This window comes from Symsagittifera roscoffensis, chromosome 1 (assembly GCF_963678635.1).
Source record: "Symsagittifera roscoffensis chromosome 1, txSymRosc1.1, whole genome shotgun sequence".
In the NCBI taxonomy this organism is placed as follows: domain Eukaryota; kingdom Metazoa; phylum Xenacoelomorpha; order Acoela; family Convolutidae; genus Symsagittifera; species Symsagittifera roscoffensis.
In genome coordinates, this window is record NC_087062.1 from 53378483 (window position 1) to 53397115 (window position 18633).

Consider the following 18633-nt stretch of genomic DNA (forward strand, 5'->3'; position numbering starts at 1 on the left):
AGAAAAAAACTGGCCTCGGATTCGAACGCTCGATCCTTCGCGACATAGTCCCGCTCCTCGCAAACGTTATCATAGGTAACTAAATGATCCCATCATATAAAGTCTTGAAATTTGTCTAAGTTGAAAGTCTGGAAACTTTTTGAAACTGGAAATGAAATTTTGAAAAATTTCAAAACCTGTTCACATCCTGAACTCTGTGGTTATTTATTGAACAATTTTTTGATGATAGTTTATATTGTAGAAATATTTTTGGATCTTTTTTTGCTAATGAGATTTTTGATCAAAGCTCAACTGGAACAAAGGCCTAAATTGAAGCCACTTTGTTTGGTGCGGTAAAATGCGTCTAAACTCGCAAACTTTTCTATTCATTCTACGTTTCTCGTTTTTTAAATCAGCTGAGTAAATTCTACCTGATAATGCTGGCATGCAGTAAAGTTAAAGTAAATTAACTCAAATATTCAAAACATGCACCTTTTCGTCAGACTCTACCAAATTTGAAGTAATTCATTCTTACATCTAACACGAACTGTTTTCAAACAGTCGAATTTTCACATGTGATTACGTTTTATCAATCGGTGGCTTGTATGATGCCGCCACATACATAACCAGAATGAACTTTCTGACCAAACTTAAAGCCGCAGCCAGCAGCACATCGCTGGCATCCCGCTCTGGCGCTTCCAAGCCCCCCTCGCCCGCTCCCTCCGTGCACAATCTGGGAGATGCAGAAAGTGACAGATCAGAATGCCGGGTGAGAAATCTAACTTTTCCTTCATCAAGCATTTTTTAACTAAATCCATTGTTTTCGAGTTGTTTTGGGGACTTGGGGAAAAAGTATTTTTAATGAGAGAGTGTTTGAAAAAAATGGATTACTTTTTTTTCTAAATCACAAGAAGTTTTACAAAAGGTAATAGCAGTTTGTTCAAATCTGTAGAAACTGATGTTTTTCAGTCGAGTCGGTCACGATCGCCACTTCGGTCAATCCAGCATTCTTTTCGAAGACTTTTCGGTCAGCCGAGCCCGCGGAGTAAATATCAATCACAAGACCTTTTAGCGAGCAATCAACAAATCCCAATCCATAATGGTGCCAATCAGAACCCTCCAGTGAGACCACCTCAATATAAACCACCTCTTCCACCAAAACGAGCAGCCCCGATCATTTCCCCGAATGCCAACAACGTCGAAAACTATCGCGACAAATTGCGAACTAACAAAAAAGAATCTCAAACGAAAGATCAGCAGAACAAACGGTCCATAAAAATGAGCATAACGCCAAAAGACAACTTGGCTTTTGTGAAGTCCAAGCTAAAACAGGGTTCGAGTGAGGTGAAAATTCTGAGCTCGGAGTCTGATAGCAAGAAAGACAGGAACCCGAAGAAGGCTGGGGGAGGGGAGAGCAGAAAGAGTAAAGTACAGAAGGGCGGAGGGGCGGAGGCGAGTTCTGCAAATAGTGGGATGAGTGTGGCCTCGGAGCCCATTATGCACTATGGCAGGACCCCTGATGGAATATACCAATCAGTAAGTATATAACATGTTAGTTTCTATATCTAATCTAAACGGTCATATGATTGAATTTGATTTGACGTTACCAGCTAGGGCACAGGGAACGTGAACATAATGTTGAGCTCTTGATACATAACAGGCAGTTTTTTTCTGTTTAGTACTTTTTAAAGTTGGACAAGAAAGTTTGTATTTATTTACAGGTTGATTGCGAGTATCAAGAGTTCATTCATGGTTTTCCCGGACAAAGTTTTAATCCAGTCCAATATCAATCGTACAGCGCATCCACGGGACTCATGATACCATCTCCAAATCTCCTCAATCATCAATCCAGACCTCAATTCCAGGCGCAACATTCGTACCACGGGATGATCCCCGCGTCACCATACCAATTATGGGAAGCACCACGAATTTCTAAAAGAGATCATGCATTACCCGCAGCATTGCATGTACCCAGCCAACCCAATCCACCTCATCTCCAACCCAGGGATCCGAGATTTATAAACGAAATCCCATTTCAGCAAATGTTTCCGGGCGACAAAATCAATTCCCAGCCTGCAATTAATTATAACCCGAAAACTAACTTGCAACCCGCATCTTTGGTCCGCAGAACTCCAAATGATCGATCAAAAAGTAAGGAGATTAATATTCCGGTGATGCCAGACAAACCCACCTACATGCGATCAATTTCCAACCAAGAATTAGTGACACGTCACGTGCAGCAGCAACATATGATAAACCAAATTCATCAGAACTCACAGATAAGTTTGAACAGTCAGGGAAAACATCAGCCCCTGAGGGTTCCCTTAGGGCTGCAGCACCAGTTCAACCAGCCTGCTCCGGTGCCTTTGCAGCTACACTACGACTCCTCTGATTCGCAAGCTATTTACAGCGACTCAAGTCCTCGCTTCAACAAAAACGAGAGTCGGTCAAAACGGCGAGACAAGTCGGTTCCACGAAGACCAATGTCAAATATACATCTTGAAGTAGCGGAGCGAAACAGTAGAAATGAGCATATTGGTCAACGTACGGTCAGTTCACCAAGTTTGCACTTCATGGGTCGTCAAACCCCAAAGGCGACCGCGTTTCGAGGTGAAAGTGATATTGAGGATGAGTTGGACGATGATGTGTTTCTAGACCCCGAACCTGTATTTCCTACTCATTCCACAAAATCGACAGAAGTAAGTTCCAGTGCCCATCAATTGCATGCTCTTAGCGATCCATATGAGCATCCGCTACCTTTGAATAACGGGATCGCATCTAAATCAAACTCGGCAATAAATGAGCAAAATGGTACTTTAAGCAACGAACACCATTCAGTTATAGGATATGAAATGCAGTTTGAAACGCTGAAGCAACAACTGAATGATGCCATTCAAAACGACGGGGACATCAGAAATATGGGTGGGGGCAAGAATTCCAGGAAAAGCAAAACTCAACAGAGTTCTCATAAGATTGAATCTACTGAAAATGGATTGACGAGTCCCACTCGAGCACCCGAGGAGCATGAGTCATCGTCGAATACAAACAGTGGTCTTGGTGAGCCGTTTCCAATTGAAGGTGTGAACGGACATGAAGATCAAAACAATCTGGCTTTATCAAACGAAGCTTTGTCATCTAGTCATGCTTACGGGAAAGCAAACGAATCCAATCTGTTGAACGAGAGCGAACTCAAGTTCGTACAGTTTATTTCACTATACCATCTTGGCAGAATGGTTAATTTTTTGGATGCTTTTTTGGGTGGATTGTACGATTGATTGATTTAAATGTTCAGCCACTCCATGCCAAAAACTAAAAAAACAAAAACCAGTGATTCTATTGTAAGTACATGGAGAGGGAAAATACGCAATAGACTGTAATAGACTTACAATGTTGCATCAATTGAAATATGCCACAAATAGTCTTAGTAATGGCAAAACTCTCATGCGGATTAATGGGTCACGCCCCTTTCATTATGGGAATCTGATTCCCACACCTGCCAAATGACCCCATTTGGTTCTATTTAACGGCATGCATTTTGGTTCGAATAACCCTTAAAGTTTCAGTAATGCTCCCAGAGCGGCAATATATACTAATCAGAGGCGTGCGCAGAAATTTTTCTGGGGGGTGGTTTTTCGAAGAAAAAATTAAAATTTTACCGACCTTTTTGTTAGGTTGGACCAGTTTGATTTTCCAACCAATTTGTATTTTCGGAGACCAATTTGATTTTTGGTCTCCGAAAATACTGTAAGGACCCTGTTTTTTAGCGCAGTATGCAAATTTTACTAAGAACAGGTAAAATTTTGACCTAAAAATTGCGCTTTTTTTGGCGCGCGCTCCCCCCCCCCCAAAAATCGGTCAAATTGGCACCCAAGTCGCCTTTGGAAAAATGTTGAGATGTTCAGCTAAAATGTGTGTCATAAAGTTATACCAAAGGGAAGGCCCTTTAGAAAAAATTGGCAACCAGAATTGAGAAGAGGCGGTCGTGTCGTTTTGTCGTTTCAAATTAGTGTCGTTTTGTCGTTTCTTCTGGTGTGATAAAAAGATCTGGAAAAAAAAACTAAAAATTAGGCATATTCGACATTCATAGTAAAATAGGCCAATTGGTAAACAGTTTTTGGAGAAAATGGGAAAACATTTAAAAAATTCGAAAAATTTTCAATTTTTCAAATTTTTTTGCACTGAATTTGATATTTGAAGTTTTTGATTCCCAAATTCTCCGATAAAAACATAAATTAAGTGTTCTAAAATCAAGTTTTGACCGCTTAAATTAAGCATAAACAAACCTGTTTAGCTCACCTTATTAGCTCGAATTTTGATTAAGAAACAAAAATCTGTTCCTCTCGTTAGTGGGACACTAACTTTTTGAAAGAATTTTACTGTCGTTCGAATCAAGAATGAAAGTGCTTTAATATGATATATCACTCGACCCTTTCCTATGATTGTTTGTGGTACCTGATTTTGTGTTGAAAACAAAAAAAAACTAAAACCCACCCTTTCCACGTTAGTACATCACGTTCCTGCACATTTCAATAGTCGAATCACCTAAAACGTCTTGTATCAGATCCAGGGATGGATATAAGGAGAAGCGTAGAAAACAAAACAAAAATGAAAAGAAAAAAATTAAAACACACCCAAATACAAGTACCTCCACATTTTTCAAAAGGTCGGAACAATTATCGAAAAACTTTTTTGCTGAAAGTAGGAAGAGTTGGTCGGCAGAAAATTGTTTTCCAAAACAGCGCTGAAAATGTCCTGAGGTCATGACTCGGGATAAATTTCGAGCAGGGATTATTGCATCAACATGATTCAGTTTTGCTCTGAAAAGAGGTCAAAATACCAGAACATGACTAATAACTCCATGTAACTGAGATAAAATTGCGTTCAGGCAGAAAAAAAAACATGTGTTCTGTTCCTCCAAATAGTGAACATAACTTTAAAAAATAAATCACTAGAAACGATGCCCTGTTTTCTAGAAAACGTTTGTCAAATTCACTGATTTTTTAGCTTGGATACCAGTTACACCACCAACATGGTCAAAATAGAAAAATTTCTGAACAAACTCGAGCCTGTAACTGAAGCATACCTTCAGCAAAATCCAGGCACTTATGATATACACCCGAAAAAGCAACGACGACGCAAAACGAACAGCGATCTCTCGTCGAAACAACGTAACAATGAGTCGTCAGTTGTGCGAAGTCATTCGCCGAGCGACAAATCTCCGATCGAGATCGAGCGACTTCAGAAGGTGCGGCGAAGGGCGGCTGCACGCGAAAACGGGGAGCAGGGGATTATTAAGTACCGTCGGCCTGTTACTCCGCCTTCACAAAGATCAACGCGGCGCAACAAAACAATTCTGAGGGCACAATCGGCTCCACCCGACCAACTTGAAGTGTGGGGGGATCCGAGGGTAATCTCATTGCCTCAGAATCAAACTTTTTCGGAGTTGAATATTCATAATAACGAAACAGACTTTCAACACTCTGTGCTACCTGAAAATATTGCAAATAAATCACAGGACCACATTATGTTTGTCTAATGTGCGTACTTATTTTGACCTTGAAACTTCTTAATATTTCATTGCTATTTTTAATTAATTTAATGTGACAGGTATTTCAAATTTGAAAATATTTTAAAATTTTATTGCTACATCATTCATAATTTTAACAGATGCAGTAGTCGAAACAACCAATATTGAGAAAAGACAATAAAATATATTTAATCTAATCAGAAATGAAGAATATGGTTACTCTGAGCATCATTTTAATGCAGTTAACGGCACTTTCTCTAGCGAGTAGCAAAGGTAAATGGGCAAAAGTAAACGAGGCGAACTCTGAATCGACAAAACAGTTATTGCGAACAACTTTCAAGCCTGATTTCCAAACTGTCGACGCTGCTTGTTCTGAGGCTGACTGGAGAATCGGAACCTCCTACAGCAAATTGAACTTTGAGGTCGGAGTTTCGGCGCCTATTGGACGAAGTCACTTTGCTGAGATCATGTGCCCATTCACAACTCAGGAGATCTACAACATCTACCTCATCTGGGTCGCAAACTTCAATGAAGCTGGAACTGCAGTGATAGACGAGAACTCTGCTCAGTTTTTTACCGATCTCAACTCGCTGGGGGAAGTTGACAGACACGTATCTGGATTAGTCAGCGTGGAGCTTACTCTTTTTGAAGTGATGGACAGACTTGACTATTTGAGTGGCAGTTACCAAGAAGTTCTGAGATATTATTCTGATGTGTATAATCAAGTTCCCAAGGAGGAGTCGCGTCTTCATCCCAAAGACTAGATCACAACTGTTGAAAGAGGCCGGCATTATGAAAAATTGATATTAATCATTTTGGTGCTTCAATGATTAGAGTTATTATTAAAATTCTGTAACTTTTGTCTGCCTAAGTCTCGAGGTTAGAGTAAACTATTTTTTTCCTAATTGCCAAGTTATTTGAAACGTACGTTTGTAAGCAGAACGAGGATAATCAGCATGAACTTGCTCATTTTGTTGGAAATTTTTCTCAATCATTTCAAGTAGTGCTAACGGAGTCACGATCCAATCATTACTAATAATGAGTCGATTCAACAAACATTATATGCTATACGAAAAAAAAATAATGCTCTCTCAAGGTACAGTGCTGCTTTAAATTATCCGGACAAAACGAACAAAACTTGAATTTTCAAACGCGTTTTTCTCAAATTGGGTTAAGATTAAACAAAAAGTGAAAAGAACAAAAGTTGCTTAGAATTTCATCGAATTTAATATAGTTTTTTCCGAAATTCTCAACCAAAATTTCACCCCAAAATTTGGTCATTTTGGCTTTTCTCAATTAATCAAGAATTACAACGAAATTATTTTGTTAATTGATTTTAAAAAAATACAGCACAAGAAGCCTCCTACATAGCTCAACAAAGTTTAAGAAGGGTTAAATCTCCGAAAACCAGTATAAGAGAAAAATTTTTTACTTGATAGTCAATAAATGTGATTTTTACTATATAAAACCCAGAATCTCTGTTTATAAACACATTTTAAACAATTTGCGCAAACTTTTGGAGATTTAACTCTTTAAACTTTGCTGGGCTATGTAGGAGGCTTCTTGTGATATAATTTTCTCATCAATTAAAAAAGTAGTTTCAGTGTAATTCTTGATTAATTGAAAAAAAAAAACCAAAATGACCCATTTTTGGGGTAAAATTTTGGTTGAGAATTTCGGAAAAAAAATAGCACCATATTAATTTTGAAATTCCAAGCAACTTTTGTTCTCTTCACTTTTTGTCTAATCTTGACCCAATTTGAGAAAAACGCGTTTGAAATTTCAAGTTTTGTTCGTTTTATCCGGATAATGTAAATCAGCACTGTACCTTTGGTATTTGAAGCTGAAGCAGTGAGGGGATACCAAGGCCCAGGAATCCAACAGGGAATATCTTTAACTATTTAAACTCTTAAAAAAATCGTTAGGTTTAATTCTCATATGCGTAACCGTTGAATTATATTATAAGTGGCGGTTTGTAATTCGGAACCATAGGGGGGGGGGGGGGGAATAGCTGAAGATCCAGCAATGATGGTGGGTTATCTTCAGGAGCGAATTTGGCAATGGATTTGCTAATTGATTCATATTTGCAGTCTCATGCTATACCACATCTCCGTAACAAGCAATTCAGCTATCTCTAGACGAAAACACTAATCAACACGTTTTATGCGGTTTTTAGTGCATATTTTGCCCAAATAATTTTATACAGTTACCGTTTCCCTTGTTTTTTTTTCGTCCGAAGTTTTGAATTTGGTGATGAATCAATTTTTTCGAAACTATTATCATCAAATTCAAAACTGCTGTCTGTTTCAACTTATGATAACTCTCGAAACCATTAAGAATTGTCATAAATTGAAACAGACAATAATAACTATTTAGAGCAAACAACCTTATGAAAATTTTTGCATTCGAAAGCTAGTTTTTCAGACTGAAATTATGGCTCAAAACAACCAAAAAACGACCTAATCTGTCTGAAAGTGAGCTAAGTTTTTGCAACTTGTATTAAATTTAAGGTAATAACCGTAGAATTTTGAGAGGCGAGTTATTGCTGAACAAAGAAGCCCGAAAAACGTAAATGAAAGATGTGATCAATAATTCATGATTTAAGTATTTAGGTACAGCTAGTTTTTAGCTTCTGAGTCCAACAAGCTATTTTTTGACAGAAAAAAACAGAAAAAAAAAACTCACAAGAATAGAAAAAGTTCCTACTGTTCAAGTTGTGGGGTTCTGTATTCATGGTGTCATGAGGAAATCAACTACATCATATCATAAGCAGGTTCTATAAAAAAAAGATAAACGAGATTGCTCACATCAGGGCGAAGCACTGATTGTTCCGACTGCCTTTTCAGGTGTCTGGAGCAGCAATAACATTAAAAAATTAATTTGATTTAAAATTTTTCATATTAATCCCCCACACGCCACAGAGTACAAAATGACAGATTTTGCATTTAGTAACGAGCCAATGATGGCAAATAAGGTTCCTTCAACCAATTTGGAACAATTTTTAAGGCGGATTTAATCTCCGCCGACGCGTTAATAGCGCGAAATATATCGCGCTTTATTTGTCCCAAAGTGGCCGAAAACGCAGACTTAAAATGTTCAAAGGCTACATAACTTTCCAAATTTAAGATCAAGACAACTATACTTTTCGAATGAGTTTTAAAAATCCGTCCAAAATAGCCCGTTAAAAAGTCAGTTTGTCTGAAGAAAAAAAACACCAATGCAAGAACAAATATTACAACCACCCCAAGTTAAAAAAAAGTTGGAACAACAAGACAAAGTCTAAAAACAAGACGTAAAAAATCACAAAAAAGGCCAGAAGATAACCAAATTGGCAAATTCAAATTCAAACCCCAAAAGTTTTCAACAAATGATCGGCCAAAAACATCTTTTTAAATTCGTGTTCATGGAGTCGATATCTTCAATTGAGCATAAAACTGAAATCAAAAAATTGTTCCTAACGCCATAACTTAACTGAATAAGAAACTGCACCAACCATGAAAATTCCCTTTTCTTTGAAAGTCGAGGCGCAAATACTGCTCGTGTACCAGTGCAAGGCCTTAATTAAATAGTCTGCCCCTCAACTGCTCTCCATTATTTTCAAATGAACCTTAATAACTCAAGTTTCGATGAACTATACATTTAGCTCTACATATGATATTGGCAAAAAAAATTATAGTTCATCAAATATAATCTGTAGAGCTAAATTATGAGTCGAATTAATAAGATTAATTAGTACGCTTTTTGCAATGTGCAATGATTATGCGTGCGGATAAATTGTACGCATAAACATTTTGCGTTTTGGAACTCAGAAAAATAAAGTATTCTCAACAACATTTTGCTCTAGTACAGACATACTCGCTTGGAAATCCAAAGATTTCCGGGTCAATATCCCAACGGTCTTTTCAATTGTCCTAATGCAAAAAAAATACCATTCAAGTTGTTCCCAATGCATTGCACATGCAAGACTTATAATTGCTTGATTGCTCTAACTAAACTCTTTGTCGCGTGTGCTGGGTACAAAAAATTAAATTCATTTTTTTTAATTGAACAAACTTTAATCATTTTTTTCAAAGGATTGTTGCATGATTCGCGATTGTAAGATTTGGAATTGTGTTTAACTCGGATGGCCAATTTGACAAAGTTCAACCTCCCACAAGCTTACGATGACAGATATCTGGTAAAATTTTGATTGAAAGTTGAGATAACTATTCGGATAACTTTATTTAGAAAAAACATCAATAAAAGCAAGTTAAAGAGTCGAATTTAACCTGGAGAAAAAAACACCACCCCTAGCACATGTATTTAGTTTATTTTGATCGGAACATCAGGACATAACGTAAAAACACAAGATAAAAGAAAGCATAAATTTGTGAAGAGCATGGCCAAATTGGCAAATTCAAACCCCAAAACTTTGCAAAAAATGATTGGAGGTAAAGTTTTGGGTTTATGGAGTCGATATTTTCAATAGGGCACAAAATTGTTTGTTAAAACTTTTCAGAGCGCCGTAAGTTGACTGAATAAAAAAACCGCGTCAAGTATTAATTTTCAGTTTTCGTCGAAAGTCGAGACAACAATAACGCTGGTATACCAGTGCAAGGCCTTAATTAATTTTTTGGTCTGTCCCTTAAGTTCTGTGCCTTAGTTTCAAATGATCCTGAATAAATCAAGTTCTGATGAACAATAAATTTTGTTTTGCCAATATCAGATGAAGAGCTAAATTTTGAGTTAAAAGATCAATTAGTTCGCCTTTTGAAATGTGCAACGACTCTGCGTGCGGGTAAATTGTACGCAAAAACAATTTGAGTTTTGAAACTAAGAAAAAAAGTTTTCTCAACAACATTTTATTTTAGTACAAACATACTCGCTAGGCAATCCAAACATTTCCGGGTCAATATCCGAACGCAGTCAATTGTCTTAAAACAGTTGGTTTGAATGCGAAAAAAAATATTACCACCCAATAGATTGCTCGTACCAGGGCTGAGCCTTGGTTGTCTGACTTTAACTCTATGAACCATGGTTTCCTAAAAAATGTAAGGAAAATTTCAAAAACTTATAAAAATACATATATTTATTTTTTTTCCAAAACACATCCCCATACACAAGGTAACGTGAAAATCATAACTTTTCGCAGGTTGCAAATTTTAAAATAGACCGACCATCATGCTTCAATTTAATTTGGAACGCTTTCTGAGGCGGATTTAACCACCGCTTACGCATTTACAGTACACTTTTTGCGTTTTATTCAACCCAATTTGACCGGGGTGTCTTCCATAGGCCAAATGTTCTTATCATAGACTTCCAAAAAAAAACAAAAAAAAACAACAATAAAAATAAACAAAAAAAATGTTAATGGATCAAACTGCAAGCTTTTATGCTAAAGGGATGTGATTGAGTTTCATCAGCACTTTGTATGAAAATAAAAGTGTATGACAAGCGTTTTTTTGGTGGCCATCTCAAAAACCTGATACGTTAGTTTCGAAAATGCCCATTTTTGTCTGCATATTTTAGTCCTGTATACAAAAAAAAATGATTTTTTTTTTTCAGTTTCTTTTAGACAACTTTTTTTCGAAAGTCTTCGAAAAAAAATATTTTTTTTGTAGTTGCTCATTTTTTAATGCTCAGGACAATTCATAATTAATTCAAAATTTCATACAACAAAATTTTTGAAAAATTTAGAAGTTGGTTACTTTATTGTACTGTTTTTCTAAGACATGTATATTGAAGTTGTTCCCAATGCATTGTACATGCAAGATTTTTAATCGTTTGGTTGCTCTAACTCAGGTCTTTATCGCGTGTGCTCGGTACGAGACAAATTCAAAATTTTTTGAGAAGAAACTAAATTCAAAAATTTTCTTATTGGAGCAAACCTTAATCATAGCAACAAACTTATGGAATTACTTATAAACTATGATCAACATTTTTCTTCTAATGATTATTGTATGATTCGCGATTGTATGATTTGGATTTTTGGTTAACTCGGGGGGCCAATTTGGCAACGTTAAACCTCGCAAAAGCTTACGAAAACAGATCGCTCGTAAACTTTTTTGAAATTTGATCCCAAAACAACAAAACTATTCGAATGATTTTAAAAAAAAAAACGTCAACAAATGCAAGTTAAAAAGCCCAAATTTGTCTAGAGATAAAAACACCCCGAGCACAAATACTCTGTTTTTGTTTTCGAAAGTCGGAACAACAAGACCACATGTAAAACAGGGCAAGACCTTGAATGTATCGAATGCTTTTTAAGGTTTAGGTAGTAGTTTTCGCTTTATAATTTTTGTGGATGTTTCAAAACTATAAAAAACACTTAAGATTTTTTTGAAAGAATCCCCCAGATGCAATGTAAAGTAAAATTTATTTTGCATGCAAATTATGCGCATAGAAACAATTTACAAAGATCACGGAGCATGCCTCAATTCATTTTGAAACTACTTTTAAGACAGCTTACATCTACAATCACGCGTGAATAGCACGATATATGTTGCTCATTCATAATGTCAGAAGGGAAAAGTTTTGCAATAATGGAACCCCTATAACTTCACGAAAAAGGATTATCAGTGGGAAACATTCTGAATTGTAGCTCAAGACAATTGTTGCTAGATGAAAATCCAAAATTTGCTTGAGGGAAAAACACTTCAAGTACAAGTATTCCGTCGCTTTCTTCGAAAAAATTAGATATATTTCACAACAGTTTCCCTTGGAAAATGAATAGAATTATTCACATGTTTGCGGAACTAGTGTTCACACAAACTTGGAAAATGAATAGAATTATTCACATGTTTGCGGAAATAGTGTTCACACAAACATTCTGCAAGTTTTCACGCTAACTCATGAACATACTGCTTACGCAAATCCGTGTTTAAACGCCGGGTCGAAAACTCAAATGTAAAATTTTCTCTTTTTTAACCGATTGAGGCGCTAACGGTTGAGGTGATAAAGGTTACTGATTGATTGCAGTCAGAACGATGGCATAAGTATGGAAATACCGCAAAAAATTACAAGAGAATTTTTTTGAAAATTGGCAGATTTTGCAAACATCAGGCCATTTGGTGCTCCCTCTCTAATAGTTTTTTGTTTTATCATCTCAGGTAGAATCATCGAAAAGAAAAAAAACTGCTCCTTTTTTTAAGAAAAACCCATTTTCTCACCTTCTTTTTAGATTCGCATAACTTTAGTTCCAAAAGAAGTCTGGTTTATGGACTCTGAAGATGTAGTAGTAAACTTAGTTTTTCAAAAACCTTTAGCAATATCAAGCAAAACTCAATTAAAAACCTAAACTTAACTAATTAAAAAATGTTACAACGTTGTTGACGCGGAAAACAAGTTTTACGGTATAAATAAATGTTGGGTCTAAAAGTTAGATTTTTTTGACAATAATGATCACAAGAGATCAATCAGTACATAAGAAAACGGCTAATCTTTCGTTTCTATAAACGGGTCAGCTGAGACTACTGATACTCAGTGTTAACTTAAAAGCATATTCCCCTGTTTTTTCTTAGACTCCATCAATGTTTTTATGGGCTAAAAGAACGTATGACTTTTTGTAATTGTTCATAAACCATGTGAGGTCATTCATAAACGAAAAATCAATATGGTCAATTCTCATTCCATGCTGACTACCAGATTCAGATTACAAAATTTTGCTCGTGGGGTGATCAAAATTCTAAAATTTAGGCACTATCGATAATAACAAAACACAAAACTGATCATAACATAGCGGAGCCCTGAATGTTCGGACTGCCGTTGAAATGTACGGCCTAGTAATCGCATAAAATGTTTTGAAAATTTTCGAAAACCATCCCTGTTACCCGCTATGTTAAGTTAAAGGTGATATAGTTCGCATATAGCAAAGTAATGCATAAACCAAGTAGCATGCTTCATTTAATTTGGAACCGTATCAGAGACAAGTTATCTCCACTTAGAAGTTAACAACATGACAAAAAAGGCTTGTTACTTATCCCAAACTGGCCAAATTGGCCAAATTAGCGATGTTTGATACTTCAAAATTAAAAAAATAATAATCAGAGGCAACAAAATGTAATTTTAAGCTCAATACAGCAAAACTATTCAAATAATAAAAATTAATTTGAAAATTGCTAGATATAATTTCGAATTTTGTTTGGACAAAAAGCATCCGAGCATCAATTTTCCATCCTTTTGTTCCAAGCATCCGAACAGCAAGACACTGAATGTGTACCGAATATCGTTCGGTTAAAATTATTCATGAAAATTTCACACGCTGTATAAAGAGGAATTAAGGTAATTTTTTTTTCTAGCCTTGAGTTCAGGAAAAATTAATTCAGATGATTTTAAAAACTCGATAAGCAAAAGCTAAGTAAAAAATCGAAATTTGTCTGAAGAAAAAAAACCACCTCGAATACAATATTTACTGTCGCTTTTTTGAAAATTGGAAGACAAAACTATATCCGACAACAGTTTCCCTCAAAAGTTAAATGGAAATCTTCACGCGTATGCGGAAAACTTTTTTTGTTTTCGCAAATATTCCGCAAATATCATGTTTTTGTTAAAATATATTGTTTTCACACATTGCCATGTACCAATAATTTGAAATTTTATGCTCATGTGAGACTGATTGAGGAATTGGCAGTTGAGGTGACTGAAAACAATTCCAAAAATGTAACTTTAACGTAAACATTTGGAAATTTTGCAAATAATCAGGTCGTTTGGTGATCCCCTCGTGAAACGGATAACTGCGTAGTCAACCTAGGCAAAATCAACAAAAATTAGGCAGACAGCGTTACTCCTGAAAACACTACTTTTGATTAAATCAATTTTTACTTCCCGTTTTTGTTTCTGGTTCAAGATAATTCTGGTTATTGGACTCTAAAATTATCATGGTAATTTTACTTCCTGAGTAGCCGCCTATTTCAACCAAAATTCAAACAAACAACAAAATTTCACTGATGATCGATCGGCATTGTTTCAACGCCTTAGTTGTACGAAAAATGATCACAGGTATAATGTCTTTTTAAATTTTTGTGGAAATTTTTTTACGTGGAAGCCAATTTTAAAATTTTCGGAAATGATGAATTTCTAGCCCGAACTTTAAAAAAAGTAAATAAATTTGTAAGCAATTAGAAAACGAAAGGTGAAACATAATCAAAGCTAGATAATTATTAGCATCATCCACATTATCACGAGTGCTTCCATCAATTTTGTGTATGAAGGAGATGTCGGATGGAAGCATGCTCCGACTGCCTTTATTTGGCGTCAATTAGTTCTTTTTAACCTAAACAGTAGAAAAATGTTTAATGTTTAAGTAAAAATATCAAATTTTAAGTGTTAAAAATAAAGTTGTGTATGGACTTAAAAAGACCAATTAGCTGCATCAATTCAATTTGGATTAAATTTTTAGAGCGGGATAATTCGCCACGTGTAAGTATAAAAGGAGCTGTTGAGACAGTCAAGGGGCAGGGAACTGTACTTGTTTTTTACACACGGCTGCGCCCATGCAGATGAAAAGATCGATCTCAAGGAGCAAAAATTTTTGTGAAATTGTTCAGAATAGAAAAAAACGCCCTCAGCCCGTATTTTCCTCACTGTTTAGGAAAAAGGACATTAATTGTACCAAGTGGATTTGCAAGAATAAGAACCGACAAAAAATAGAGTTCAAAACCCTTGAAAACTTGTGTAACAAAAAAGTGATAGATAACCCTCAACTGACCAACAATCCCATAAAAACAAAACCTAGAAAAATCAGTTGTTTTACCTAATCGTTGGAACAGAATTTGAGAAATCTCAAAACTGCGTCCTTTTTTCGGAAAAATCGTTCCACGTTTAGGGGGATTTTATATTCTGATTTTTTTTTCTCTTATTTTGTATAAGTGTAAATAATTTTTAACGTTATGAGTCTAAAGTTTTGTCAATTGTGCTATGCAAACTTTTTTAACATAAGCAGTTAGAAAAAACTTTTTTTGAAATTTTCAATTGAGTGATGGCCTATTAGTGTCACATAGATTTTTTTCTAGTGACGCTAATTGTATCCTTGTAACGCAATAAGTTCTGGACTATATACTTTGAGACTCATTTTCGCAAATTAGTCGGGTTACCAACCGATGTAACGAAAAAAAAAATCTCTTAAAATTGTGAGAAAAAAGTAAGAACTTGAAATGCCCTTCACCGTGAAATGTTTTTTTTGCACAACTTAATTCCCTGTTTTTTTTTCATAAATGAAACAATAATTTTTTTTCGAAGCTTTGTGTTAATAGGATTGTTTATCAGTTGAGACTCAAGTGCTTACTTTTTAGCTCAAATTTTTTCAAAGAATTTGGAGTCTGTTTCTACTTGGGGGTTATCACTTCAACTCCGATTGATACAATTTTTCTTCTGGCTTCATAAAAAAATGAGGAAAATACAGGCTGAGTGTGGTTCCTTTTATCCAGACCAATTTCAAACGACTCATTGCTCGCTCAGGAATTGATCCCTCTATCTGCATGGGCGCATTAGAGTGTACACACCTCTACAGTAACCTGCGGCGAGTATGTTTAAAATTGTAACTAAGTTTTATTCTTCACACGTGGCAAACTAGGCTGCACTAAAAATTTAATCCAAATTGAACTGAGTCAGCTAATTGAAAAGTCCATACACAACTCTATTTATAACACTTAAACTTTGATATTATCGCTTAATTTAACTATTCGCTACCAATTCAAGGCAGTCGGAACAACTAGTTGCAGTAGTTCCTTCATACACAGTTTTAATAGAGCAATTTATGATGTTGTGGGATGTTGCCATAAATTATTTAGGTTTGATTGTTTTATTTTTCACTTTCTGATTTCCTAAAAATTTGAACTATTTTTTTTCTTTTTCGTGATTGAAATACAACAATTCCAAATTAAAATTGACAAAAATAAACATCCTGAAAATTTAAAAAGTTTTTTGAGTTTGATCGTTTTTTGTAAGATTAAGGGGTTTTAAACCTTGCCAATTATTCATAAGGCAAGTTTTGGTGTTTATTTTAGCTTTGGTTAACATATGCGTCTGTTATATAGGAGCTAACAATACTGTCATAATTTTATAACTCATAATGTCATAACTCATACAAAATATTGTGAAAAAAAACTAAATCAGTCAAAACACAAAAAAAGTTTAGTTTGAATTTTTGACTCGGCGTTTAAACACGGAAAATGAGCGAGCAATATTTTCGCTCCGCATGCGAAACCTACTTCGTTGTCATCAATCACGGTCAACGTCCCGTTATGCCGGAATAATTTTGTGGTCAGTTCCACTGCTTCATATTTAGGGTTTTGTCTTAATTGCGTTGTATTACTCTTTGCTGCAGTCTTCTATTCACATAGACTGTTCTATGTTACATTGTGATGTTTTAATTGTCAAATATGTGAAAAATTAGCCGCCAGAAGAAGCGTTTTATTTTTCAGTGTCTCTCATCAGAAGTTTTGTTACCATTGACAACTTTTCCAACATCCATCCAGGAAACATGAAGTTGTCGAGTACCTTCACAGACCTCTTATTTTTAAATTTTCAAAAAATTAGGTAGTCTAATACATGCATCAATTGCTTAAATTTTAACTAGATTGTAAAACACTCATCTGCAAAGAATGAACAAAAAGAAAACTAAAAAATGAAAAAATTGACAGAAAAAGCAAAAGATATGAGGCTACAGGTGTATCGGATATCTAATCTAGGCTAAAGCTGAGCTTAAGTTCTATTGGCTCAACAAACAAAAAAGTTTTTTGAAAGAGGTTTTATTACTATTAGAGCCAAGTACACAAGCACGATTTGCAATGTGGGAGATCTTCTGTTTAAGAAAGATACCTACCCTGAGTTCCTCGGTACATATGCTCAGTTTTCTACGGAATTTACCAGAAAAAAACTCAGTGCTAGGAAAAGCCGCACATTCAATGTGAATGGCTATTTATTTGAAAAGATAGCCATCCTGACTTAAGTCACTACATGTGTCAGTTTTACGATCTTCCGTCTCGGCAGCTGCCACTCCGGGGCTCCAAACAAAGCATGTGCTTATTCGTTTATGGGCCAATGCACCAATTACCGTTTCATCCCATAGAAGCTGACTACCAAATCAGCCCATGGGGGAAGCGTCAAACCGTCTGGTCCCATCTGATCTGTCCTGTGGAGATGTTGGGGCCTACAAGAGATCAATTGTGCATGGGGGTGAATGTTTGCTCGAAAGGCCGTTCAATTTAATTGATAATTTGCCATTTTTTCCTCAATAATGACAGATCAATCGCTTAATAATCTTCTGAAAATTTTTTTCTTTTTTGCCTAAAATTTTTCTGGCAACACAATAGCATAAACAAAAAGTACAAGAAATTTTGCTTAGGTTGCTCAAATCTGAAGCAAAAGGGCGTAACTGTTGTGTTCGCCGAAAAACTACTCGTTATGGAAAAGTGTTTCAAAAAGAATTAGGATTTTTTCAGATGCACGCCGTCTGATTTTTTTTCTAATGGCTTATTCAATTTGGCTATTTGAAGCTTAGTTTTCTAATTCTCCGGAAAAAAACTTTCCGGAATTTTTTTTTCATCAAGCCTGAAACCTTTTTTGTTTTCAAGTCTTCGAGTAAGTGTTGAATCAACTTTAAGGATATGTTTCCCGCTCGCTGATTTTTTTCCATCGTTTTTGAGTTTTTTTGAGACTTTGAAACGCTAAAAGGTTAACTGCATTTGTTTGGTGTTAAAGGTATGAAACTGGCTCGTTTTGTTCTCAAAATCGTTCTTCAATTTTGATTTATTGTCCGCGATGAAAAAAATTCTGCTGATTTTTTTTCTGCTGACCTTATTTTTAGTTTGGTTCGAAAAATTTTAGCCTAGCTTCTGGGTGTATGCGGAAAGTCTTTTGAAAACTCACGTAATTTTTGTGTGCTGTCGAAACATTTTTTATAAATTCACCGGCTGCCACATTGCAATATAAAAAAGGCTCCTATAGGATTCATTAGAAAAATTATTCAGGTTAACTCACTAACCTTCTTGATGTTGCTAGCAGAAAATATACATCCTAATCGAGGGGGACATGGTGTGATTACAATGATGTGATAAAAAACTACTTAGCTACAGCAACATCTTGAAAGTTTCACACCTGAACTTTCGTAGTCTCTGTAGTTCACAAACTTGACTAAAAGCTCTGGAAAA

At 35.6% G+C, this 18633-nt stretch overlaps 1 protein-coding gene across 1 annotated transcript; it reads left to right on the forward strand.

The window, feature by feature from the left end:
* Positions 1 to 478: 478 nt before the first annotated feature.
* Positions 479 to 5581, forward strand: LOC134845552 (uncharacterized). The gene is made up of 4 exons (XM_063862492.1): positions 479 to 748; positions 949 to 1515; positions 1701 to 3172; positions 4984 to 5581. Exons 1-4 carry the CDS (start codon positions 611 to 613, stop codon positions 5513 to 5515), a joined length of 2709 nt encoding a protein of 902 aa, XP_063718562.1. The 5' UTR covers positions 479 to 610; the 3' UTR covers positions 5516 to 5581.
* The last annotated feature ends 13052 nt before the right edge of the window (positions 5582 to 18633 follow it).